The sequence below is a fragment of the Balaenoptera physalus genome (assembly GCF_965194825.1).
Source record: "Balaenoptera physalus genome assembly, chromosome: 7".
Lineage (NCBI taxonomy): Eukaryota > Metazoa > Chordata > Mammalia > Artiodactyla > Balaenopteridae > Balaenoptera > Balaenoptera physalus.
This window is the reverse complement of record NC_138886.1, coordinates 112,639,325-112,667,303: the sequence shown is the minus strand read 5'-3', so window position 1 is coordinate 112,667,303 and position 27,979 is coordinate 112,639,325. Positions and strand designations below refer to the sequence as shown.

Here is a 27,979-nt window from a genome sequence, read left to right as displayed (position 1 = left end):
TAAGCGCTTATTCTTCAGAATAACTACTGTAAACACTTTGGAGTACATCCTGCCAGACCCTTTTCCAAGCACATTCGTATTTACATATATGGTTGCTTTTGTTTTTTTCAAGACTCGGAACACATGAGGCATCCTCCCCTGGAACTTGCTGGCTTGCTTTTTTTCATGAGAGTATATGCCATAAGCTTTTGATTTGCAGATATCTTTCTGGAGGCAATTGGATGGAATTCCCTGGTCATTTTAATGTCCCCTTGAGTGGTGTCAGGACCCTTCTACTTCTTTGTAGAGTGAGATGTTAGCTGAGAAAAAAGCTCTGTTGTTTTAACCATATCCTGGGAAGGAAATTCCACAATTCCCTGGAAACTCTCCCTCGTGTTTTATAGCCTCCTCCACTGATAAATCTGCCTGACTTAGAACCTATGTCTCTCCCTTTGTAACTGAAGACCCTCCCTCCTTCCTTTTCTGTTTCCGTGCTTATTAGAACAACCTTGGATTTGGACTTCTGAAACTTCGGCTGTTTAATAGGAATATCTTTGCTTTGTCTTTTTCCTGTGGGATACCATGTACTCCTTTAGTCTGTGCTGCGCTGCTCTTCTGTGCTTTAGTTAGGAGGGAATGAAACTTCTCAGCTTGGTGCCCACCACCCTGCTTCCAAGGGGGACCAGAATAGGCAACATAATTGGCCCAAGCTCTTACCCTTTCAGCCATGCATGCCCTCCAGGGCTGCGGGCTCCTCCCTGAGGATTTCTCTGGTCTTGGGTTAATGTTACCTGCAGGTAAGACTTTATTTACAATTAGGATTTATTTCCATTTCTAATGCCCTTTTTCCTCCTCTGTTTCAGGTGACCGAGGCCCAAAAGGAGAGAAAGGAGAGAAAGGAGACAGAACAGGGGATGCCAGTAAGGAAATTCTGTTGGGGTCACTGGATTCTGTGTCAGCACAGGTGTAGCTGTTGCCCAAGCAACCCAAGTTTCAGTGGCTGGAGGCTGGAGCCATAGGCTGGGGCTCCCGTGTCAAAGGAGCTCCCTATCCACTCCAGGGCTCAGCTGATCCAGCAAGAGAGAATTATACCCCAGGGGCACAGGCCACGTTTCCAGACATGGTATAAACCCAGTGGTTGTGTGGGAGGGACTGGAGGCAGACTGCATGGGCTCCCTTCCGGCCGCCTCACTATGTATGTAATGTGTGCCTCAGTTTTCTCATCTATAGAATGGGGAGAAGAAGCATTCTTATGTCATAGAGTCATTGTAGAGAATTAAATGAGTTAACCCATGTAACAGGTGGTTAGGACTCAGTAAGTGTTTAATATTATTATCCTATGTAATACACCAGTTTAGACAGACTTACATCATTGGAGATGCTTGCTAAAATTCAGTTACTGACCTTGTTAAAATTCAGCAAGACCTCATGGGGAAAGGTGTAGAGGCGAAGCAGAATCCTGTTTGTTTTCCTCCTCTGCCACTAACTGAGCAGTGATGCTGGAAGTCTCATTATTTGGCAGACCACCGAGGCCAGGAATGGGCGTCTTTCCAACGAGGGTCCTTCCTAAAATGTTTACAAGGGAAGCCAGCTTATCTAGTTATGATACTCTTTTCCAGGGTTTGTTTCCCCTACAAAGGGCTACATGTAGAACCTTGGAGGGAGTGCCAGAAAAGAGTGAGCCTCCCAGCCAAGTTTCAATGAATAGAGTCTCCTAGCCAAGATGCAAAAAAAATACCACCATATAGTATCTGTTGGGCTCTGAAATGCTGCCATCTGGGTGAAGGCTCAAGCAGTTTACCCACTTCTAGGGCATCTGGGCCCCGGTGTGGGGCTGCCTAAGAAGCCTGGGCCTGGGGAAAGGGACAGATACCACTGTAGATGCACACTTTGGACCCAGATTGAGGGTTTCTTGAAGGCTGATCTTCGGTTTCAGTGGGTCCTTAAAATGACATTTCCATCCCAGCTATGCAGGACCCGGAGACCTTGCTATTGAATAGTGCCCTTCTCCAAGGTCCCTGAAACTTTAACTTGCCTCCTACTTCCTCTACCCTTTCCTTTCCCAGGGCAGTGATTAAGGATCAAACAGGAAAAGTGTACGTGACAGCTCTCTGTCGCTCTAAAGTGATGGGTGTACCTGAGGAGGAGGTATGCCTGTGTCTACCCGGACTCCACATGCCCACCGTACCTTAGATGCTGTAATCCACAAAGCAATCTATGTGCTTCGCCGTCTTTTCTAGCATTATGTAGAGTCCCTTCCAAGGATAGCCAAGGGCTTAACTGGGAGCGTCCCGGCTAGATGAGATCTGCTGGACCCTGCAGGAGCCAAAAGAAAATTTCGAAGGCAAAGGAAGGGAGTCTAGATCTGATTAGAGTGTCTGTGATAGATCTGACTCACAGTTATCTAAGGCTGGGCACCAGTACTTTGTCTCTTGAATGCTGCCTTCTGCTGCTCTTTGTTGACTGGCTTCTGACGGAATGCTGCCAGTGCAGCTGAGAAGGACCGTGCCATTTAGCTGTGTGAAATAGATAACTCCTGATGGGGTGGCAGGAAGGGAGGGACTGCGGAAAGATAACCTCTGAGAGGGGAATCAGAAACACTGCCCACATACCCAGGGGTGCTTGTCAGGACTCTTTGACAGCTGTTCTCCAGCTGACTCGAGAGGATGGGGTGGTCTGAGCTAGCCGAACCTGGGAGAGGTGATGGTTGTCAGGTGCCATTTACCCCCGGGATGCTCGCGTCACTGTTTACCTTGCCTCTGTGGGCCCAGCTGGGTGGGCTTTGCACTGGGATTGGGCTCTGAGGCTAGGGGCAGTGTGTGTGTGCGTGGTGGGGGCGGGGGGGGGATGGGGGGTGGGAGCTGAGCCACCTGGGGGCGCTCCCCCAGGCACGGGTGGGGAGCCTGGGGAAGGGCAGCTAATCCACTTGACCCCGGAGCCTATTGACTGCACCGCAAGAGGCCCGTGTCAGCTCTGGATGGCCCCTCCTCGGGGACTGCCCTGAAGTTGCTGTGCCCTCCCTGGAGCCAGAGCTCACGTAGCAGCCCCCTGACAAGACCCCAGGATGTCTCCATTGGTGATGGAGCTGGAAAGTGGGGACAGGGACGGCCCCATCGACAGGCGGCTGTACACAGCGTGGGAGGCACAAGGGACACATATGGGGATCGCAGAACCACCAGGCTGGACGGCCATCCGTCCATGTCCCATTCTCAGAGGCCTGGAATGGGGACAGGAGACACCCAAGGCAGAGGCTGGACGCAAAACCCAGGCCTCGGCCTTCTCTGATTCCGGAATGAGAGCTCAGGCCCCTGGTCTTGAAGAGGAGGGTTGGGCTCCTTAAACCCCCTAGAGATGCCTCCACTTGGAGGTATGGATGGAAGGGCCTGAGGCTGAAGGGGGGCCGCTGAAGCAGTTCAGGGCTGAGACCTGGGCCTTGCCATGGCCTCCGCCCCCTGGCCTGCCTCTGCGCACGCCAAACCCACTGTAGTCAGACTGCTGCTTAGGTTTCTAAGGAACTCTGGTCCCAGAGGCCTTCACTGGGTCCCTGGGACTGAGGTTCTGGGGAGGGAGCCAGGGATCATCTTTCAGAAAAGTGTGGAAATTCTGACCCAGGCTGAGTGCCCGCTTCTGGGGGGTTCTTAGTCATTCCCTGGGCCCAGGGCAGCCCCACCGTGAGATGCAGTGGGTGGGAAGAAGGAGTTCTCAGCACAGGGCTCCACCCTCCTTCAGAAAAGGCTATGGTGGAGGAGGAACCCTCTGGGAACCCAGCTTGCACCTAAGGCCTGGAACCTTTACCGAACACCTCCCACCTTTAGCAGCAAAATCCTAAAGCTCCAGCAGGTGGGGATGTTACTACATTAAAGGGATTGATGAGAAAAACAACAAAGACCCCCGCCTCAGGTCAGGATTGGAAATTAGGGGTTTTCCTTAGAAGAGGGAGTTACAGAAAAGACTCCTCAGGACCCCTGTTTTAAGTAAATATTAAAATATTTTTCAGAACAAGATCTTGTAATTGTTTACCCATGTTTTGGCCTGGAGTCATAGGGTTTTAGAGTCATAGGGTTTGGATGGTGTTTCAGACCAACTCCTCTCCCACCCCTGAGCCCACCCAACCGGTCCTCTGAACAGAGAGCTGGAGAGAATTCCCACAGTCCCCCAGCTAGGTCATGGCCAAATTGGGGCTAGAATACAGAGCTCTTGATTGCTGCTTGATGAGAAGTAAAGGTGTTTGTTTGTTTTTAATTTTTATTGGAGCATAGTTGATTTACAATGTTGTGTTAGTTTCAGGGGTACAGCAAAGTGAATCAGTTACACATATACATATATCCCCTCTTTTTTAGATTCTTTTCCCATATAGGCCATTACAGAGTATTGAGTTCCCTGTGCTATATACGAGGTAAAGGATTTTTGTTGTTGTTTGTTTCAGGCAAGGGTGATATCAGTCATTCTGTTAGATGTTTGGCTTTTGAGAGTTTCGCCAGGAAAAAAAAAAAAAAAGTTACATATACACATCTCAAGACAGAAAGACATTTGTTTTACCCTCATATATGGTCCATTTGCAAGAAAAATAAATAGTATTTTTGCAGCTAAGGGGTAGGTAAAGGATCCAGTCTTGTTTAAGCCCCACAGCATGAATTTCAAGCAGGATATAAATTCAGATTGTGTAAATACGTTTCCTCAATTTGGTTTCACATGGAAAAAAGTATGCAGAATGACCCAGGGGTAAATTCCAAGCCAGTGCTTGTTGATAGCTATCAGTTGCATCTCAGAAAACTTGAAAAACGTTTAACACCTTGTGTGTGTTTTCAGTATTTAGGGAAGTAGGGTTGTGTGTGTTTGGCGGGGAGGGGAGCCAGTGGGCACCCCAGCATGCGGTATAAACTCAAAACAAATGATCAGGATGGTGGTTTCTAGACAGTTGTGGTGTTTTTCCATTGCTACTGAGATGTCTCTGTCTCTGTTTTAACAGGTACTCACTTTGGGGGAGGGGGGGTGCGCTGCGTGGCACGCAGGATCTTAGTTACCCGACACAAGGGATCCAACTCGTGCCCCCCTGCAGTGGAAGCGTGGAGTCCTAATCACTAGACCGCCACGAAATTCCTTCTACCTCTGTTTGAGAATAAGGGACGCGAAGACAGTCCTTTGGAGTCCGTGAATTCCCTTCCGCCCATCCCTGTCCCTAGAATTGGCGGCACTGGGTGCCCCAGGGGACCTGTTTGAGCACCAGAAGATAGCATTCTTTCAGGCCTGAGAGACAGAGCTACTGGACCTTTTATGTATAATCATATTTCTTTTTGAACTCAACTGCGTGTACATCTTATTCCTTATACAACTTTAATGCCCCAGCAACAACATGGTTTAAAAGTAAACCACACTTCCAAGAAAAACTAACCACTCACGCAAGACTGCTCACCAACTTGCACCTGGTACTCTGGGGAGTAAAGTCTCTGTGCCTGACATTTCACTTAATTCTCCAGTCCTTCCTATTCAGGAGGCATAATGATGTCCCTGTTGGAGGGATGAGGAGGCTGAGGGTAGAGGATAAGGAACCCGCCCAGAGCCACCGGCGTTCATCAGGGGCAGAGCCAGGACACAAGGCGGGTCTGTCCTCCCTGGAGCCTACTACCAGTTCTTCTGCTACCATCTTGGATTATCTTTTATTCTTGTTTTCTCTCTGGCCTTTGACATGGGGGTCAGCATGGGGTCCTCATGGGCTACCATCCTTAGTGGGTTTAATATGAAAGCGCTCATTTCTTCCTTAGCAATGCTCCCTTTTTTTAAATTGATTTTGTAATTGCAGTATAGTTGATGTAAAACATCATATAAGTTATAGGTGTACAACAAAGCAATTCACAATGTTTAAAGGTTATCCCCCATTTACAGTTATCACAAAATATTGGCTCTGTTCCCCGTGCTGTACAATACATCCCTGTAGCCCTTTTTTTTTTTTAATATAAATTTATTTATTTATTTTTGGCTGCGTTGGGTCTTCATTGCTGCACGCGGGCTTTCTCTAGTTGCGGCGAGCGGGAGCTACTCTTTGTTGAGGTGCGCGGGCCTCTCATCGCGGTGGCTTCTCTAGTTGCGGAGCACGGGCTCTAGGCGCGTGGGCTTCAGTAGTTGTGGCACGCGGGCTCAGTAGCGGTGGCTTGCGGTCTCTAGAGCGCAGGCTCAGTAGGTGTGGTGCCTGGGCTTAGTTGCTCCACGGCGTGTGGGATCTTCCCGGACCAGGGCTCGAACCAGTGTCCCCTGCATTGGCAGGTGGATTCTCAACCACTGCGCCACCAGGGAAGCCCCCTGTAGCCCATTTGATACCTAATACCTTTTCATCCTTTATCCCTGTATTACCGCTCCTCCTTCCCTCTCCCCACTGGCAACCACTGGTTTGTTCTCTCTATCATTGAGACTGCTTCTTGTTTGTTATATTCACTAGTTTGCTGTATTTTTTAGATGCTCAGTTACTTTTGAAAGACTTTTCCCCGTCTCAGAGTTCGCTCTTTCTTTTGCCAAGCCTTAACTGCCTCCCCTGCCTTGGTGGCTCTGGGATAGGCCAGACTAAAGTTTTCACACCGGGGATGGGGGTCTCTGCCTCTGCCAGTGAAGCCTCCCCCGTCGTGGGCGTTTCGCATTCTTCGTGACTATGCGATTGTGCCTTCCTTTGTCCCTTCTTTTATCCTCACATAGCGAATCTCTGACAGATGCAAACATCACAGGGTGGGTGGAGATGGAAAAGTGGTTTTTAAATGTTTCTCCCCCTACGCTTATGTCTGGTGACTGAAAACACACAGACACACAAGACTCACTGAGAAAAATTGTCCCACAGAAAACACTGTCTCTGGCTGGAGCAGAGTGGGGGACGCCCCAGAGAGAGAAATGAGCCCAAGGATGCGGAAAATGAGGAGCCCTGGGAACCAGATGAAAACTGAGCAGGGGCAGGCAGGGCCTGAAGCCCGCGGGTCAGAAACCGGGCCGGCACAGCATGGAGCTGGCTTTGGAAGGGGGCCAAGGCAAGAGAAGGCGAGGGGGCCGCCCTCACTTTTGTCCTAGAGAAAAGGTACATGTGTGGCAGGAAGGAAACGTTTAGGCAAGAGAGCGTCGGTTATTCACTTATTTAGCGAACATTCACGGTGGCTTCGCTGGAGGTGAGGCTCTGGCTGAAGGCTGGGCAGCCCAGATGAGGAAGGCCTGGCCTCACCTTGAGGAGCTCACAGGCTGGCAGGTGACAATCCTAGGACAGCATGCTGAGGGTTTTAGGAGGTGAATATACAAAGGGAGGTGAGGTGTCTTTGACCCAAGTCTTGAAGGGCAAGTTGGTGTCAGCCGGTGCCTGGAGAAGGTGAAGAAACTCCAGGTAAAGGGAACTGCGCACGGAACGGCAGAGCGCTGTCTGATAAACCCAGAGCGTTTGGTACAGCAGAGGTTTGAGGGGCAAGGAACAAACACTAAGGCCAGAGGGCTATTCAGGGATCTGTGCGCAGGAACGCAGGCTTGGTCTCTGGGCGACCCGGGCGGGCTCTAAGCAGGGTGTGACGTGGCAACAGTGGGAGGTGACCGGCCAAGCGGAGAACCAGACTAGAGCCAGGACCCAGGCCGTGACAGTGGAGCCCCAGGCATCCCTGATGGCCCTCAGGCCCTCAGCCGAAGCCGGCACCTGGCAGGCTGGCCCTTCCCCCCGACGGGAAGGTCCGCGTTCAGGTCCGGGCTTCCCCGCTGCCTCTGCTCCTGCGCTCCGCCGAGCTGCTCTGCTTTGAGAAAGGCCTGCTTTTCAGAAACGCCCATTTCCTGAGAAGAAGCGGGGACGGCGGGCTGTGGAGCAGACGTCCTGAGATCCGAGTCCCTTCCTGACCCGGCCGTGTGGCCCTGAGGCCACTCGCTGAGCCTCTCCGGCCACAATTTCCTCTTTTCAACCCCCGTTCTGTGCAAAGGATGGGATCAGACCCTGCTTTGCCAAGAGCCTACCTTAAGCCTTCCAAAAACCAATCCAGTGACTTTTCCTGAAAGCTTCCTAGTGACCCCTTCCAGGAGAGCTTCAAATCGCTCTGCCCAGAAAGCAGCTCAGTTCCGCTGAACCCAAGCTGACCTTGGTTTGATGGCTTCAAATAGATCCAGGAAGGCCTGGAAAAACACAAGGGCTGGCTCCTTTAAGAAGCCAGGGGGCGAAGTGGGAGAGCGCGGCAGGGGAGATGTGCTGTCTAAGATCCACAGACACTACCAGCTTGTAAAACGGAAAGAGAAGAGCTGCAGCTTGGGCCCTGGGGCAACGCAGCCCCCTTGGAGAATCCACGCTCTCACCGAGCAGCAGAGGATACTAGGAGGTCCTTAACAGGCCCACTAGTATTTGTACTCTAGATACATAGATGCTGAGTGAACGGACGCAGGAGCCCGCTGAGGGCCAGGGGGAGAAAAATGAACAAGCCAGTGTTTGGCGTTTATGTCAAAAGTGAGTGGCCAAGTGCTGGAGTGGCACTTGGAGAGGTTTGCTGCTTTTAACTGTTAGGCTGGTGGGTGTTACTCTTGTAGGTGGAGGTAACCAGTCCGTCCCCTAAGCACCTGTTCTTTTTATGATGAGTGAACCAGGGAGTGTGTCAGCACCGTCTGCGTGTCTCACATGACCCACACTCAGCTGACACTGCTCAGCCCATCCTCCCGGGGGCCCGCAGGACCACAGCACCCTCGACTCCCTGGCCAACAGGCGTCGGTTTCTGGGATCTGCCCTAAAGAAAACTTGTAGGAATACAAACCTCAGATGGAGGGCGAGAGAGGCATTTTCTACAAAAACAATGCCTTGGAACCACTGAAGAATTGAAGTTTTGGCCTTTGATGTGGGTTTTGTACGAGGAAAGTTTTGAGACGTACGTTAAAACCAGGAATGATTGAACTGTTTATCGAGAAAGCAACTCAGCCAACTCAGGAATTGTGCGTAATCCCCGTGACCCCGCACTCACTCATTTTAGGTTGGGTGGTAAACGTGCTGCAGGCACTAGATGAAATCCGGGAGGTCCCCGCTGCCGAGTCTTCTTGATGTAACTGGATCAGAGTTAGCTGCCACTGCATTAACTTCATGGCTCCACTTCCTCTCGAGTCCTTTGCCTGTGGAAAACCCCCGTGGGGTGTACTTGGAAACAGTGGTCTAGATGGACTTACTTCTCCTAGCGCTGGATTTCAGCCGCTCTTCTAAAGAGTGCCGTTGTGGAATTCTGATGGAACAAAGAGGTAGGCAAAGCCTGTGGACATCCCGGGAGGTCTTGTGGATGCTACGGTCGGGGGAGGTCACGGCTGAGGCTTCACCGACTCAAAGGCTAGTCCTTTGCTGCAGTGGCCAGCACCATCCTTGGGAATTATACTGAGCTCAGTACTATTTACTGAGAACTGACCACCCCGGTCCCCGAGCTCCTTGTATTTCAGAACTCTTGAAGGGATGTCTCATTATCCCATTTAAACAGATGAGGAAACTACTCTGAGAGGTTAAATTACTTGCCCAAGGTCAGAGAGCTAGAAAGTGGGGGACCCAGTATCCAAGCAGGTATGTCTTCAAGGGTTTAGAATATGCAGATGGGGAAGCATCCCAGCCAGGGGTCTCACACCTTGAACTTGGAAGAGAGCAGAACCAAGAGAGAGGAAACAGGGCAGGGCGGGGACACGGTGAACGAAGCCAGAGGGTGTGAAAGAGCCTTCTTAGGAAAGGCCACCAGTCTTGGTCATGAGCCCTGGAGGTAAGGCAATGGTCCGTGAAGGCTTCAGAGGGATGCTGTGTAAACATCAGCACTTCCTCTCAGCTATACCCGTGACAAAATGAGGGTTCAGGATCATGGCCTTTCTCCCGGCTCTACAGCATTTCTTTCTAGTCCTTAAGGCCTGTTGACCCTCTATGACCCCTCACTGCCCTTTGAGAGGCCCAGGAGCAAAAGCAAGGCAAAGGACTCACCTCTCCACCCAGGCCGCCCAGTAAATTCCTACAAATCCAGCTCCAAGCAGAGCTTCTGGGCATTAACGACATCCTCCCACTGTGATGGGGTGAGCCTCTGCTTCAGGACTGGGCAGGGAAAGTGCTTCGTTTATTATTTGATCAGACACATTTTCATTGAACACCTGCTAGGAGCCAGGCGACCGTGGTTAGGGCATTAGAGGAACAAAATCAGCCAAGACAAACTCCTGGTTTCCAAGGAATATGCAATAGAGTTGGGGAGACCAATGGGAGAGTCAACAGTTAAGAAAAAAAATCCAGCATAAGAAGTACAGTGATAATTGGGAGATATTTCTGCTATTCCTTCTGTCCAGTAAAGTCCCGAGTACCCCCATGTGACCCCCAATGAAAGACACAGTACAGTGGCCTGTGGGGCTGGAGACCCAGATGTGGCCACTTTATCCTGTGACCTTGAGAAAGGCACTTTCCTTCTCTGAGTCTCAGCTTTCTCATCTGTAAAATGGGTATCACGCCCACCACCCCAGAGGAGGACTGCGAAGATCAAATAAGACCGTCTAACAAAAGTTCTTTGAAGAGGCATACATCACCATATTTAGAGCAGATTGCCATTAGGAAATAGCATTTTATAAAGTGCACCCACAGGCCAGACCACATTTTAAAAGCAATGCCCTCCAACATCGCTTTTCCAGCCTGACCAGAAATTCCTTAGGCTTGTGGGATGACTCCTGTCCTTCCCATTCAGACCACATTTCCTGTGGACGTCAGGGGAAAGAGCAGTGCCCCGTCTAGGCAGGCACAGAGCTCTTGTGCTGCAGGCTGGCTGGGGGCATGGGGAGCTCTTTCTTCACAGGAGAAGAAAAGTTCAACTTCCTTAAAGGGCAGCTGGTCTAGATTATCACCGGGTCTCTACTCTGCAGCCGCAGAGAATCAGAGCCTATTTTCCCAGCCCCATGTGTTTATTTCTATTCCCCACAACCTTCTTTCTTTCAACTTGTTTTGCTTTGGCAGGGCCTGGAAGGCAGGATAAATACACCTAAAGGAGCTGTGAGGTTTCAGTATTATGCTGGGTTTCTCCTCCTCTCTTCTCTTGAGAAGCAAAGTTCCCTGGGCTTTTGGGCCCTTCTGATGCACAACCAAGCAGGTTCTGGGGTATTTAGGGATCAGTTCTGTTCCTAGAGCCCCTCAACCACTCACTCATTTAGTACCATTTGTTGATGGCGATGTGCTAGGTCTCTGCCTGCAAGTGGGGCTGCGACCGGGAACCACAGGGATGCTGAATGCCTGTCACTTCCTGGGACCTTCCAATGGTGGGGCATGCGGGCTGGCCGAGGGAGCGGTGCTGGACTATTTCTCATCTGTGGGAAGCGCATATGGGGGCCACAGGTCAGGGAGGCCCTCCTGGAGGAGGTGACCTGACTACTGTGAAGTCGTGTAGCCCAGGCCTGATCCCAGATCCATCCTCTCCAACAGTGCTTCTAGCCCTGGCTGGGCATTTCCACTACCTGCCAACTGTTCAAAAATGTCCCTCCCCCGATTCCCCGCTGGTAGATTTTGAAGCACCCCGGTGATTCGTACATGAAGCCCAGGGCCAAGAACCACTGCTTTAAGTCCCAGGCTCTTTCCCTTACTCCTAAAGACACGAATTCCTACAGCCCCAGGGGGCTGCTGGGAGATAGATGAAAGGTACGTTACATATGGGGTGGGCTGTTATTAAATATTTGTCTGAAGTGTTCAGCCTGACAGTTGGCTCTGTGGTTTGAAAATGAAAGGCCTTAGCTCTCCCTGGCTCCACCTCGGAGCAGCTGTGTGACCTTAGGCAAGTTATTTGACTTCTGTGGGCCCATTTCTCCTCTGTTAAGCGAGGGTCATGATGACTAACTCATGGAGCTGTTGTGAACAGTAAGTGAGCAAAGGCGTGCGTGAGCACTGCACGGGGCCTGACATGTCGTGGGGACTGAGTGTACACGGGTTCCCTTCACCGTCCGCCCTTGACTTGAAATCTCTCCCGGGCAGCACCCAGGACCTGCCTTTGTTGTGCTGGGTTTGGGGCGGCTCTGAGCCAGGTGCAGACAAGCCCCACAGGCAGTGGGTAGTTCTAAGGCTGCCCCAGCCCTGGAAACCAGTTCCGAGATGGTAGCTACTGGTCATTAAGCTGTCCTCCCGGACCCACTGAGGGGCTGAATAATGCAGCCACTCCCTCGGCTGCGCTCCCGCCAGATGCTGGAGAAAGAGGAAGATATTCTGCATCTCGCCCCCCCCGATTATAACCCTGAAACCCAAAGCAAATAGAGTAAAATAAGGTAGGGAGTAATTGGATGAAAAAAACACTGGAGCCCTCCAGAGATGCCAGCGCCCTGTGAGTGAAACCAGATGTTGGTTTTAAAATCCTGGAATGGATTCCCAAGAGATACTGTCAAGTTCCCTTCCATCCCCAGAGGCAGAATGAGCAGCTGTCAGGCCTGGTACAGAGTGGAGAGGAATCCTGTATTTGAAGTGGGAGGGGGGGTTCAAGGCCAACATCCAGAGTCCCTTCCAGCTCTGGGGCTTAGGCATTCAACGCCAAAGCAGGGGAATCTGGAGCAGACCCAGCCTGCTTTGTCTAAGACCTTGCTTTTCCTACATCTACATTTACAAGGCAAAGAGAGCAAAGATATTTGTTTTTTAGAAAAGAATCCCCACATATTAGATACGTGCTGGGAGCCCCAGAGTGGCCTCAGCCCTGGCTTCACATTCCTGGACCATTCCGGAATGGCCTTGCTTAACGAATCACATCCAGCTTGCATTAGTGAGCAGAAACTTGCTGACAGCAGGAGCCAGTCTTCTGCCGACGCCCCTGTCCCCCTCCCCTAGTATGCTAGGAAGCCAGGAACTGAGCCCTGGGGAGAGCAGAGGAAGTTAGGAGGAGATTAATCCAATTGGAGGGATGAGCCCCCCCTTGCTCCCGCTCCCCAGGCAGCAGGCTTGCTTTGCAACGAGCCTTTCAAGGATACACCCCTGATGGGGCTACTGGTATCCAAGCCATCCTCAGCAACTCATGAAGACGTCTCAGAGCTGACCCACATGTTTCCGGGCGAAGTGCTGGCTGACCGGGGGTGGAGCTCACAGTAATGGGTGCCCGTGGTGTGCCAAGTCTTTGACATGTGCGATTGCTCCCAACCATCGCCATTTTACCCATTTTAAGAAGAGGGTAGGTGTAGAGAGGTCCTATCTGGTCCTATAGTGGAGGCAGAATTTAGACCCTGTTCCTGAGTCCAGAGCCAGCCTCATTCCGCTCTCCCCTGGTGCCTCCCCCAGGGATCACCACCACCATGTCTTCCTCCATCCGAATTCCCCAATCCACCGAGCGCAGAAGAGGCAGGTAGCTAAGCGCTTTCAGATGGGTGCGTGGGCTTCACAGGTGCTCTCTTTGGGCATTTTTGGTAGCAAGGACCAGGGACTCACTGGGTCACTTCAAGTAATGGGGTCATATGGTAAGGACACCTGGGAAGACTTTGGAAGACTGGGGCTCATAATACAAGTGGGCTTTGCAGAGCCTGGAAGGGGAAGTTCTTTCAGAATCCCAGGCAGTTCTGGGGGCTTCAGGACTGGGGTTCATGTCTTCACTCTAGTGTCTCATGTCCAACATGGCTTGTAAATTCCACCGTCCCTGCCTCTTTTTGCTTCTGCTGCTTCTCAGCTCTCTGCATATTCCCCCCACTCAGATTCCTGAGAGAATCTGGGTGATCCTGCTACATCATTCTAGTGGTTTGGACCGAACTCCTGAGCCAGACCCATCCATCACTCATGGCCTTACACGTGGGAAAGGAAGTGCCCACGGGCTGTGAGCATGGCATACATGTTGACTAGCTTATCTAATGCCAGTCTTATCACACCTGATGTCAAAGATAAGCAAAGCTGGGTGCTAAAGTGGTCAGGACAGATCTTAATCAGTAATATACTATATGTAGTGGGGCAATGAGGTCAAGGGGAATTGAATTCAACTGTGATTCGTACAGAGGTGACTGGGCATTTTAATGGGAGAGTGAGGGGGTGAGGGGTGAGTAGAGGCTCAGTAGAGTCAGGGACGTGAAACATTACTAAAAGCAGGAGGGGGTTGGTCCCTGTGAGACCCATCTGGGTTGCTAGCTGGGACTGGTTCAAGTTAAGCCCCTCCCCTCCCACAGAGGCGGGGAGACAGCGCGCTGTCTTCAGATGGCGGCTGGAACAAACAGTAAATTCTTTTAGCAGCCTTGAGTGTTCTCAGGCAGGCACTTTAAGGGGGGGGCTAGGGTCATCCTAGGGATGCAGCTTGGAGCTGTTAGAAACGGTGGGTTTGGTCAAGGAGAGGGTCTTTGTCACTGATCCCCTCAAGCACCCTGGGAAGTGAGTGTGACAGGTGAAGAAAGGAGGAAGAGAGAGTGTCCTAGTGCCTCTAAGGCTTAAGAAGAACGCTGGCAGCGTGCCCTGCCTGCCCCTGCCAGTCGCCTCCTCCTGGCTCACCGCCTTCCTCCCTACCCCACACTGCCCACCCCAGATCCCCTCTGGTGGCACTTAGCAGGGGCAGTTTGGAATTGCCTTGTAGCATTTTTGTGTCCAGAGAAGAAGCAGGTTCCAACCTTCTGTGTCCCCATGGCTGGGTCAATCCATGTTTAGAAACCAACCAGTAATAGGGAGTCTAGAATGATCTACAGAAAAGCAGCACAAATAGATACAACCCGGGGTCAGGGCCCCCCATCACGGTCTTCATTCTGGTGTGGTGGGCTCAGTGGGTAGACACTGTACCCATTCTGAACAGCCGGGCACCAAAGGTTAAGACTAGAACCAGAGAGATACAGGAACCATGCGGTACGCAGCTGGGGATTCTGATTGTACCCCCTGACAAAGTCATGTATCCATCCACCCATCTGCCCTTCATCCCACCTAGCCATCAAACATTGACTTAGCTTTTTCAGCCGGCCAAGCATGATGTTAAGTATTGAGGGTACTGAAAATGCCAATGCTGGGAGGAGCAGTGGTCTAGAAAGAAGGGGATCTGGCATCCCAGCTCTGGACATCAGCTTCCTAATCTCTAGATGAGGGGTTTGGACTGGGAAGTCCCTGAGGTCTCTACCAGCTCTGGCATTCTGTGGTTTTATCCATTTTAGGCTGTTAGTTCATTTGAGTGCCTCAAGGGTAGACAATATTTATTTGTCCTTGCATCCTTAGCACCTAGTACAATTCTGGAATATCGTAGGGATTCCATAAGTGCATCTGGATGGATAAGTAAATGAGTAACTGGAAAACGAAATACATACATTGTATAGAGAATTAATAAAGATAATGCATCTTCAGTCCCCCACATCTGTGCACAGGAAGTAGAATCACATTGGATGTCAGTGGAAGTAGAATCACATTGGACGTCAATGGAAGTAGAATCACATTGGATGTCAATGAATATTATCACTTCCCTCAAAAGCTAAGACAGGTTTATCCTTTCCCCAACTGGAAACAGCAACATCTTCATTTTCATATACAAACTCAGCAGTAGCTGTGCTTCACAAGGGTATTCTTGCCATCTTGGAACTCCCAGAAGACTTAGGAGAAGACAAATTGTTTCTGTGCATTTATGGTAGAAGCATTACTATTCAAGTGTTAAAGTCATTTGTTTTTTGTTTGATTGTTTGGTTTATTTTTTAGATTTTTTTGATGTGGACCATTTTTTTTTTTTTAACTTTGGATTTATTTATTTATTTATTTATGGCTGCGTTGGGTCTTCGTTTCTGTGCTAGGGCTTTCTCTAGTTGCGGCAAGCGGGGGCCACTCTTCATCGCGGTGCGCGGGCCTCTCATTATCGCGGCCTCTCTTGTGGTGGAGCACAGGCTCCAGATGCGCAGGCTCAGCAGTTGTGGCTCACGGGCCTAGTCGCTCCGCGGCATGTGGAATCTTCCCAGACCAGGGCTCGAGCCCTTGTGCCCTGCATTGGCAGGCAGATTCTCAACCACTGCGCCACCAGGGAAGCCCCTGGACCATTTTTTTAAAAAATTATTTATTTATTATTTATGGCTGTGTTGGGTCTTTGTTTCTGTGCGAGGGCTTTCTCTAGTTGTGGCAAGCAGGGGCCTCTCTTCATCGCGGTGCGCGGGCCTCTCACTATCGTGGCCTCTCTTGTTGAGGAGCACAGGCTCCAGACGTGCAGGCTCAGTAATTGTGGCTCACGGGCCCAGCTGCTCCGCGGTATGTGGGATCCTCCGAGACCAGGGCTCGAACCCCTGTCCCCTGCATTGGCAGGCAGACTCTCAACCACTGCGCCACCAGCGAAGCCCAAGTCATTTGTTTTTAAGGGGACTCCTCCGTCCAAAGACATCTTGCATCAAAGTTGTGAAGCCGACTTAGTGGACCCAGCCCAGAGATCCCATGAAGAATGAAGGACTCAGGGAATTCCCTGGTGGTCCAGTGGTTTGGACTTGGTGCTTTCACTGCTGTGGCCCAGGTTCAATTCCTGGTCAGGGAACTAAGATCCCACAAGCCATGCAACGTGGCCAAAAAAAAAAGAATGAAGGACTTGGAGAGAAAGGAAGATATAGATGGAGAGCTGGTTCCAATGTGAAGTCTCAAGTTCAGTCCCAGCTCTTCTACTACTGACTGTGGGATGACCTTAGGCAAACACAGCACCTCTCTGGGCCTCTGTTCCCTTGTGTATCACATGAAGAGTTTGGATTATGATGATCTCCAAGTTTCTGCCAGCTGGGAAATTCTAGGCTTCTCCATCATTTGTGATGGTTAGAAAAGCCCAGGGACTTCCCTGGCCGTCCAGTGATTAAGACTCTGCGCTTCCACTGCAGTGGGTTCAATCCCTGGTCAGGGAACCACTAAGATCCCGCATGCCACGCGGTGCAGCAAAAAAGGAAAAAGAAAAGCCTACAGACTGTGTGACGATTACCTAGAAGTAGCTCCATGCACCAAATAGTGGTGACATCTGTAGCCTACAACTGAGCGTGAGGAAGTTGTCGCTAGAGATATCTCCAGAAAATGCAAAGCTCCTTCATCCAAACACAATGTCTTGTTCTTCTCCACCATCTGACCTCTTCTGTGCCTCAGCCCCACCCTCTTTACTGAGGGGCCGGGTCAGGATTGGAGCAGACATGCGATCCTGCTGCAGGAGGGTGGATGAGGGCCTCATGGTCGGTCCCAGGAGTGGCCTGGGTAATGGGCAGGGTCAGCAGAGCAGGTCAGGGAATGAGGGGGTGGCTTCTGGGGTCTGGCCCTGCAGCTAGGCAGGAAGCTCCAAGCAGGGATTAGAACCACTGATGCTCTGGGAAGCTTGTTGGTGAAATGACTGAACCCTTTGAGCTGGGAGAGAGCAAGGAGGCTACCCAGCTGGAAAGGACCAGTCTCCTGCCCTGAATTCCACGCATCAGCTTTCTCCCCTGTTAGTTACTGTGATGCTGCTGGTCGAGGCTTTGGTGGAAGGGACTCTTCTCTGTATAAAGAGGGAGAACCTCTGACCCCACATCTGGGGCAGCAGGGAAAAAAGAACATCGGGGTGTCCCTGCTATGGGAAGTATGAGGAAAAACTCGTGCCCAGGACTTAGTGGGCTAGGACTTGGGACGAGCTATCAAGTCAGGAAACCCTCCACTCATCCACCAGGTGTTCGGTGAGGAGCAGCGTTTGGTGTTTCCCTTCAGCTTGGGTCTCCCAGACCAGAGATGGAACGCGGGCAGGGCTCTTCCTGCAGAGAGCAGGGTGCGGGCCAGCCTAGTGGTCGCTACTGTCCTCTCCACTTACGAACCGTAGGCACATGTCCAGGTAGATTCCAGTCTGCAGAGTAGGGACCCCAGAGCAAGAGAAAGAGTTTGATATTCTCTTCACTCAGGGGGTTCCCTTTATGAATCGAACTCAGATATCCACATGGGCTTCGCTTGGGGGACTGGGTTGTGTGGAGTTGTGGATCCACATTTTGCTCGGGAAGGATTTCCCAGGGCTCACCGAGGTGGGAGGTTAAGAAGGAAGTAAAGAGGCCTGTCGGTCAAGGGCAGCTATTAGGGGAAGTCACGTGCAGTTGTGACAGCCTAAGGTCCTCTGCCCCCCACCTGGGCCATCCCCTCTGACTACTGGCCTGGGAGTGACTGGGCTTTGTACAATCAAAACCCCTGCCTTCCATCTTCCTCTTCTGTCATGTGCAAAGAGAGGCATCTCCTTGACCCCAAATAGCCCCGCATACTCCTTGGGGAGCACTCCGGGTGGGTGTCTAAGGAATAAGCTCCCTGGACTTACAAGAAGTGTAAGGGGGTGGGGGGCACGTGCCAGGCTGAGGCAGCCTCCCAGACACCACATCTGATTATGTCGGGCTGACACAGCTGTGGGGTAAGAGCGTTTCCCATAGGTGGTTGGTTGCTTGGTGGGAAAGCTTTGCTCTAGGGCAGAAACTGCTGGGAAAAAGCAAAGTTTACACCCTCTGCCCACAGAAACCCAAACCTCTTAGCAAGTCATGACATTCTTCTCAGCTGGAGAGGGGGTCAGTGTTGCCATCACTGGGTGATTCCGCAAGTGCATTCCAGAAGGTGGCATTATGGCTCAGCCTGGGAAAGTTTGCCTCCAGGCCCCCTTGTAGCTTTCCAGGGCAAAGCAGGCTAGAGATTGTGTTCCTAGGACAGCCCCTTAAACTGTCTGATTCCCTGAACTGGGGCAGTTTGCGTCATAATCAGGTCAAATCTCAGCCACGGATTTCCTAAGGGAGGTATCCACAGGGATGGGCTTTTGTTAGGGGGAAGAAAGGATTAAAAAATTGCAGCTTCGTGCCATGTTCTGTAAGATGGAGCTAGACCAAGATGTGCCTCATTGATTCTTTTGGGGCATGCAGCATCTGCCGACCCCGTGGGCAAGGAACTGTCCTCAGCCTCCATCCAGGGGGAAGCCCTGGATCAGGGGGACCTGGGAACAAGTGACAAGGAACAGGCTCCAGTGCTTGATGAGCCAACCCTGGGGTCTGGGTGTGCGGGGCGCAGGGGACACACATAGCCACGGGACTGATGGGGGCTATGACCTTGCTTGATGTGTGGGGAGCATGGGGCATAGACCAGGAACATCCTTGAAATTGACGCTGTGAGTCCCATAATTATGGTTACCATATGTTTCCAATTTTTGGAAGTTGACCTGTTTCCAAATATTCTTTTGCCACTTCCATATACGTTGAAGCCTCCTGGGAATTCTAATAGTTCAGCATCCAAGCGACGCTCTCCAGATTTCCTTCAGCACTCGCTATAATCACATGACAGACCACATCCTTATTTTCTCATTTGGAATGTATGGCCATTGCACCAATAGCTTGAATTCTGGGTCCAGCATCCAGGACCGTCCCACCGAAAGAAGCCATCAGTGAGGGGACTGAGTGATGGAGTAAAGAGGGTGTTGGAAACACTGGTAGCCCTGAAGCTGACTCTCCTCAGGCTCCCACCGAAGCCGTTGGCTCTGGGGAGCTGTGTCCACTAGACAGGACTTGCCCACTGGGGTATGTACTATCTGAGTGCATTCATTCGTGCATGCCTTCATTTAGCCCAGCTTGGGCATCTTGATGTACCAGGCACTGTGTCAGGCCACATGACCTGTCTTCAGAATGCTTACAGTGTCCCAGAAGAGTAAACAGGCAATTATTACATGGAGTGATAAGTATGTCCACAGAAGGGGCCGTGGCCAGGTATGGGGGAACCACAGAAGGCTTTCTGAGAGATGTGACATTCAAGCTGAGATTTAAAGGACATGAAAATCTTAGGCCAGAGTACAGACATGGGTTTTTCTGAGTTGGGGGGTGGGGGGAGGTCCATGTTCTCCCTCTGCTCATTCAGGTCTCCACTCAAGGTCTTCCTTGTCTCCGCGTCCAAGATGGTGCCCCCCGCCATGGTCCACTCCCTTCCTGTCTCCCCGTCCAAGATGGCGCCCCCTCCACGCTCCATTCCCTTCCTGTGCTTCTGTTCCCATCTATGCATCACTATGTGGCCATAGTTATATTTTTATTTGTTTCCTAGCTTTGTCGCTAGTCTTTCCCACTACAATATCAGTCCACGAGGGCAGAGACTTTGTTCATGGATGTGTCCATAGCTCCTAGAACAGGACCAAGCCCCTAATAGATGATCACTTTTTTGGCAAAACAAAGAAGTGAACAGAGTGAGTTCAGGCTGGCCAGAGTGGAGAGATTAAGGGGGAATCTCTGAACATCAGCCCTGTTTGCCCACACTCCACCCAGCTTCTTCCTGTTATTTTGACCCTGAACTCTGCTTGGCCTGCTCTGGGCCACACAGCATCCTCCCGCCCCTTCTCCCTCTACTGATGACCCCACACGGAGGCTGCTGTTGGAAGCCTCCTGGCCTGGCATGGCCCACTGCCACCGTGACAGGGTGGTGCCAGAGGTGAGGCGGGTCTGGGAGAAATCAAAGCTGACATCTCAGCCTCGGCCAACCCACCAAGGCCAACCCCTGACCCGGGGCCAGGCCTCCTTTGCTGCTGCTGGCTCCAGGTTAGCTTGTCATGACTACTCCCGGAGGAACGTCCCTGTCTCAGACCTGGCCTCTGCATCCTGCTTCTCTCTGTGTTTTCTGTCTCCAGGATTCCTGCACTCTCTTGCTCATCCTCAGCCTTTTCTGATAACCTGGCTGGAGCTTGTAAACCCACGTGGAGAGAATAGTCAGGGATGAAGGATGCAAACCCACGTGGGGAGAATAGTCAGGGATGAAGGATGCGTAGAAAATGGCATTAAACTTTTCCAGGAGCCTTTCCATGCCATTACACTGTACTCTTGCAGCATCTTGGGAATGGTGTGGTCTCCCGGGGACTTCTTTGGTCCCCCTGTGCAGAATATTCTGGGGTTTTCCTAGCCTGGGCAACTCAAAACAGACACGCAGCTAGTTCTAATTCCTCTCCTTTCCCATGTGGCACAGATGTGGGGTTTATCAATTCTGCCACCTCCTCCAGGAGCCTATAAAGGTCTTTGCCAGGACTTCCCTGGTGGCGCAGTGGTTAAGAATCCGCCTGCCAATGCAGGGGACACGGGTTCGAGCCCTGGTCCGGGAAAATCCCACATGCTGCAGAGCAACTAAGCTCGTGCGCCACAACTCCTGAGCCTGCGCTCTAGAGCCCACGAGCCACAACTACTGAAGCCCGGGCACCTAGAGCCCGTGCGCCGCAACAAGAGAAGCCACCGCAATGAGAAGCCCACATACCGCAACGAAGAGTAGCCCCCGCTCGCCACAACTAGAGAAAGCCCGCATGCAACAACGAAGACCCAACGCAGCCAAAAATAAATAAATAAAAATAAATAAATTTATTTAAAAAAAAAGTCTTTGCCAAGTCACAGTCATTAGAAGAGGGAATCCCCTAGCCTAGCCAGTCAAGAAAAGAAAGACAAAAATATAGTCCAAGGGTGCAATACTTATTGGGAGCAGAACTTGATTGGGTTTGCTATTTTCTATTGTTTTTTTTTTTTAAGATAAGGACTTTTAAAAATTAATTAACTAATCTATTTATTTTTGGCTGCGTTGGGTCTTTGTTGCTGTGCGCGGGCTTTTTCTAGTTGCAGCGAGCGGGGGCTACTCTTCGTTGCGGTGCACGTGCTTCTCATTACAGTGGCTTGTCTTTGTTGCGGAGCACGGGCTCTAGGCATGCAGGCTTCAGTAGTTGTGGCATGCAGACTCAGTAGTCGTGGCTCATGGGCTCTAGAGCACAGGCTCAGTAGCTCCTGCCGTGTGGGATCTTCCTGGACCAGGGATTGAACCCATGTCCCCTGCATTGGCAGGCGGATTCTTAACCACTGCGCCACCAGGGAAGTCCAGGTTTGCTATTTTCGCTGGCAGTTCGTGGAAGGGTTTTCCTGCATCGTATCACCCACTTGCCACTGTGTCACAGCACAGTTGTACCCATCTCCACCCCACATGTCCAGGAGGCTTCTCGCTGCAAAAGTGGCAACCTTGACCTCGTCCCTGGTCTTGGAATCACTGAGCCATGGAACCGGAAGGAACCTTACAGATCACCTAATCCCATCGCTCCCAAAGGCCAGTCCACAAACATAGATCACCTCACAGTCATTTGGGACACTGGTAAAAAATACAGATCCCTAACTCCTGCCACCAAGATTCTGATCCAATAGGTCTGAGTGGGCCCAGGAATCTGCCTTTTCACGAGCGTTGCTAATGATTTTGATGTGTGGCCAGACTTAAGACTCAGTGACCACTCCAATATCTTGTCAAGAGGAAGCTCAGGTCCCTGAGGGGCGAAAATACCTGCCCCCCCCAACTCATGGCATGGCAGGCAGGTTGGTGAAAGGACCTTAGATGACACATCGGTAGACCCAAGCTGCCATCCCAGCTCTGGCACTAACAGTGTGTATCTCCCTGACGCTGTAACTCTCCAGCCAAACCCTGGCTTTGAGATGATCCAAAGGCTTTTTCCGGTTGCTCCCCCTGGAGAAGTAACGCCTTGCTTTGTAATGCAAAAGAATGAATCTTCACTCTTTCATCGATGTAGCAAACGTTTACTGTACATTTCCTGCAGCCAAGCTCTGTGCTGAACAGAGTTTATAGATGAACGTGACAGGGCTTCAGCCATCAGAGATGGGGATGGGGGCTTGCAAACTAGGACTTGCTTATTTCCTACTATGTGCCAGGCACCATGCTTGGAGCCTTACGCAGGTCATTTCACTTAGTCTGCAAAACAGCCCCATGCGTTGTCCCCATGTCACAGTTGGGGCAATGCCCTCAGAGAGTCTAGAAGGCTTTCTTAAGGTCGTTCAGGTAGAAAGAAGAGTCTTGTATGTGCCAGGCTCCGTTCTAAGCTCTTTACATCTATTGCTGTATTTCACTGATTCTGTGACGCACATTTTAACATCTCTGAAATCTGGAAGCCTGTAGCAATCTGTATAGCCTGCCACTGTGACTGGCAAAGCTTCTTCCTTCTTAGTAGCGTGTAAGATGGTGATGGGCCTTACAAAACAGCGGCTTTTTAGATTTGATGAATTAGTGTCCCCCACTGAACAGGCAGTAAGGGGCAGAGCCGGAATTCACACCCAGGTCTGTCTGGCTTCAGACACTTTCGTGCTGACAGCCTAGTGGGAAGGTGGACACAGATGACAACGCAAGGCTGAGACACTCCTTGGGGACCTCCCCACCTACTAAACTACGCAGCAGGGCCACCTGTTCACAGAGCCTTGACCATCCCTTGATTTCCTCTGTTCCCCTTCACCCTCCTCTCTGCCAGGCCTGACTGCTGGTCACCAGGTGTCAAAAGGTAGAGAGGAATCCAACAGTCCTGCTCCTTGGTATTTACCCAAATGAGCTGAAGACTTATGTCTACACAGAAATCTGCACAGGAATGTTTGTAACAGCTTTATTCATAATTCCTTCCGAGAGGTCCTTCAGTGGGTGAATGGATAACTAAACTGTGGTACATCCAGGCAATGGAATATTATTCAGTGCGAGAAAGAAATGCGCTATCAAGCCATGAAAAGACATGGAGGAACCTTAAATGCATATGACTAAGTGAAAGAGGCCAATCTGAAAAGACTACATACCGTATGATTCCAAGTATATACCACTCTGGGAAGGCCGAAACTATGGAGACAGGAAAAAGATCAGTGGTTGACAGGGTTTAGGGGGTGGGGCGGCAGGTGAATAGACAGAGCACAGGGGACTTTTAGGGCAGTGAAACTGTTCTGTATGATACTGTAATGATGGATACATGTCATTAGACATTCGCCCAAAGCATAGAATGGACAACACCAAGAGTGAACCCTAGTGTAAACTGTCGACTCTGGGTGATCATGACTTGTCATTGTGGGTTCACAGATTACCGCCGTGGTGGAGGTGTTGATAGTGGCCAAGGGGGCTGTGCATGGATGGGGGGGTAGGGGATCTATGGGAAATCTTTGTACCTCCTTCTCAATTTTGCTATTAAAAAAAAAAAAGTCTATTTAAAAAAAAAAGGTGGAGAGAAGACGGGCAGGGGTGATAATGGGCAGGGGTGACACCACGGTTTCTGCTGGCCGCCGGCTCCGCCTCGGTTGTAGCCCCAGCTCCCCTCTCCTATGCCGGGTGGTGGTGGGGAGTCGGGGAGGGTCCCTAGGCGGGACCCCACTGTGTCCAGCTCGGGTAGTGACCCCTGACCCTGCGCTGCTCCCGGCAGGTGGCATGGAGGCCTTGATGGTCCGGCTGGTGAACGGCTCGGGCCCACACCAGGGCCGCGTGGAGGTGTACCACGAGCGGCGCTGGGGCACCGTGTGCGATGACGGCTGGGACAAGAAGGACGGGGACGTGGTGTGCCGCACGCTGGGCTTCCCCAGCGCCGAGGACGTGCACCGGACGGCTCAGTTCGGACAAGGTAGGGCACCCGGAGGGGGAGGACGTGGGGCGAGGGTCCCGGAGGCCTAGGCCTGCCCTCCTGTCCAGCATCCCCTTGACGGCAGTCCTGCCAGCGTCAGCCGGGCTCTGCCTGGATCCTTCCCGCCGTGACCACGGGATGCTCACGGCCCCCAAGCGAGCTGGTCTGCCTTCAGACAGTTCTGCTTATTAGAACATTCTTCCTTCCCTTGAATTGACTCCCTTTCTTTTTTGGTCTCCTACTGGCCCCCGTTTTCAGCCCTGCATCTCAGGGCTCTTATCTAATCCCACGCCCATTTGTCGCGATTACATTTTTGTTACTATTTAGTGCTTAGATAGCGCTGCCTGTGTGCCAGGCTCGGTTCTAAACATGTTAAAAATATTCACTCATGTAATCCTTACCACACTAGGAAGCAGGTACAGCTATCATCCCTATTTTCCATATGCGGAAACGGTGGCAAAGAGAGGCTGGATAACTTGTCCAAGGTCACACAGCTAGCAAATGGCAGAGCCCAGGTTCAGACCCAAGCAGGTAGCTCGGGAGTCCGTTCTCTTATCCACTCTGCTGGCTGTCCCTGCTCCTCTTTGAGTCTCTTCTTCTTCAGATGAAGATCTCCAAACCCTTCTTCTCATCCTCAGAGGAAAAGATTTCGGCAGTCTTCACCATTTTGGTTGCTTTCCTTTGACAGGCTTAGATGGTACAAGAGAGTTTGAGGGAGAGGTGCAAACTCTTCCTGGGCAGATAGCTGATTTGAACCATCTGTCCCTTTCCTATTGCAAAGAGGTTGGCTCTACCCCAGCTCCGGTCTCTATCCGCAGCACTGTGTCTTCCCCTCAGGCTAGTTCTCTGTATTAGTCTGCTCAGCTGCCGTAACAAATACCACAGACTGTAGGACTTAAACTGCAGACATTTATTTTCTCACAATTCTAGAGGCTAGAAGTCCAAGATCAAGGTGTTGGCAGGTCTGGTTTCTCCTGAGGCCTCTCTCCTTGGCTTGTAGAGGGACACCTTCCCCCTGCGTCCTCACATGGTCATCCCTCTGTGTGGGTCTGTGTCTCTTCCTCTTAGAAGGACACCAGTCATACTGGAATAGGGCCCCTCTAATGACCTCATTTATCTTTAATCACCTTTTTTAAAGGCCCTGTGTCCAAAGACAGGCGCATTCTGAGGTCCTGGGGGTTAGGACTTCCACATAGGAATTTTGGGGGAACACAATTCAGCCCATAACAATTCAGCTACACACACAGCACACCACACGCAAATATAAATACTCACCATCACAAATGCTTTGTCCTTCATCGGACCTCGAACTCAGAGAAACCTGTGTTGACTCACAACTAAAACAATGGTCCCACCTGCTAGAAGACAGTGCTCCCTGCACCTGTATAATAATGTGCTGCGCCCGACTGTGTGATCTCGTTGCCCCTCCACCCTGGATCTTGGTGTCCCATCTATAACTTAAAGGGGCTTACAGACTCTGTGACGTGCCTTCCAGCTTGGGCCCCTGGAATGTGAAATACTTCTGCTCACCTGTCACGAGGACCTGCATTCTGGCAGGTGCGGGGATGGATTTGGACTGACCCACTCACGCTCAGTTGCCAGGTCCCCTGGTGACCTGTGGGGGGACCGCTGGCCCCGCTATGGAGGCTACTGTGTCTTGGAGCGTTTGCTGTCCTACCTGAGACCATGGCGGCCCAGCCCACTGTGCTAAATGGTAAAGGGCCTCGTGGTGAGAAGAGGGGCGTCCTTTTCAGATGGGGACATAGAGCCGGGTCACATCCCGACTGGCCATGGAACCCTCCACTCCTCACAGCTGCCTTTCTTCTCGCGCCCACTTTGGACTGCCACAATCCTGGCTCAGAGTCTTGTCCCTTAGACCTCAGTCACTGTTGCAGACTGAATGTTTGTGTCGCCCACCCCCCCCAAATTCGTATGTTGGAATCCTCAGCCCCAGTGTGATGGTATCAGAAGGTGGGGCCTTTGGGGGTGATCAGGTCATGAGCAGAGCCCTCATAATGGGACTGGTGCCCTTATAAAAGGGACCTCAGAGAGCTCCCTCCTGCTTCCGTGAGGACATACAGTAGCCTACAAGCCGGAAGAGGGCCCTCCCCTAGAACCGGAACATGCAGGCACCCTGATCTTGGACTTGCAGCCTCCAGAACCGTGAGAAATACATGTCTGTTGTTTACAAGCCACCCAGTCCGAGCAGACAAGACAATCGCACTCACTGAAGTGACTCTTGTGAAATGTGTTGTGACAGCTGGCGGAGAGTGGCCGATTGACCCCAGCGTCCTGGCCTCTCGACTTCAAGGCCAGCGCGTGGGGAGTTCAAAGGGTCCAGCTCCACGGAGGGCAGCCCACTCGGGGAGAGCGCTTCCCTCCCATCTAAAGCTCTGTGCTGGGTCTCAGCCTGTTTTCTTCAAGGAAAACTGCCATTTCTGTTTGCATGAGGAACAGAAACAGTGGGAACGGTCCTCGTTTTCCATTTTTGGCTCCAGTGAGGGCTTCTCCCTAATAAGTGGAAGTAAACCTTTGGGGGGGAAAAAATCATAAACTCTTTTAGTGAAGCCACATTAGGTCATTTGAATGTCATGGGCAGGGTTAGCCTAAACCTCTTTCATCCTGCCTTGATTTTTGTATTGTATGGTGTGAAGGGAAGCTCTACAACTGGCACCGGATTTTTTTTTTTTTTTTTTTTTTTGGCCGCACTGCACGGCTTGTGGGATCTTAGTTCCCCAACCAGGGATCGAACCCGGGTTCACGGCAGTGAAAGTGCCGAGTCCTAACCACTGGACGGCTAGGGAACTCCCACCACTCAAGTCTTTAAGCCAGTCAGTGGGAAGCCAGACTCGCTTCCACATCAGCATGAAATTTGCACCGTACTTCTCCATCATCATCCAATAACTTAGGTCACGTGATATTCGAGACCTGGACAGGTAGGCAGGCCAGGTGTTACTCATGGGTGCACAGAGGGAAATGGGGGCCGGGGAAGGGATGGGGCTTGCCTGGCACCCATCCTCCTAGCCCGGCTGCACTCCCTTCTTCCCACAGCAGCTTCTGGCACTTTCCGTGGGCAGGGACTAGGCTCAGCGCTGGGGCACAGAGTTGAGTCAACCTAGTCTCTGACCTCAGCACATTCAGTTTAGAGGGGGAGGCAGACATGTTCACAGGTTCTAAACCGTTGGAAGGGCTATCCTGCCCTGGCAGCTGGGGGCACAGGGAGGGGAAGCCCGCCTCTCCTGGCAGCTGGCGGGGTTTGCATCAGGTCCCAACGCCCCTCTGACCACAGCCTCCCGTCATGCAGGTGCCCCGATTCCCAATCCCGGTCCGCTCACCCTCAGCCTCACGGAGTCTCCCAAGCCCCCGGCCCCGCTCTCCATCCATTCTGTTTCTCTTCCGGCTGTGCTTCCTGCCCTGCCAGCCAGGACTGCAGACTCGTCCCTCCTCCCACCCTCACCCACTCCCGTGTCCCTTATCTGCTGGGTCCCTGAGTCTTAACAGATGCTACCAGTGTCAACGTCTCTGGTCCCTTGACTCTGTCCCCTCCTCTCTGTTCCCCCTGCTCTTGCCTTAGGAGCTCGGGCTGGGTAGAGCAGTGGCTAGGAGCTCAAGCTCTGGGTCAAAGCCAAGCTAGCATCCCATATGTGCCACTTACTGGCTGGTGACCTGGAGCAGATTTCTTAACCTCTCCAGGCTTCAGTCCCTCCACTTGTGCAGGATGATTGCAAACTCGAAGTGAGATCACATACGGTGAG

The 27,979-nt window shown here is 51.6% G+C and overlaps 1 protein-coding gene across 1 annotated transcript in view; it reads left to right on the top strand.

Annotated features, from left to right (window-relative positions):
• Positions 1–27,979, top strand: part of SCARA5 (scavenger receptor class A member 5) — a 117,750-nt gene that overhangs the window by 80,650 nt on the left and 9,121 nt on the right. The window contains exons 7-8 of the mRNA XM_082468929.1: positions 843–899; positions 24,030–24,224. Of these exons, the coding sequence (XP_082325055.1) occupies positions 843–899; positions 24,030–24,224 (252 nt within the window). The remainder of the gene's footprint in view (positions 1–842; positions 900–24,029; positions 24,225–27,979) is intronic.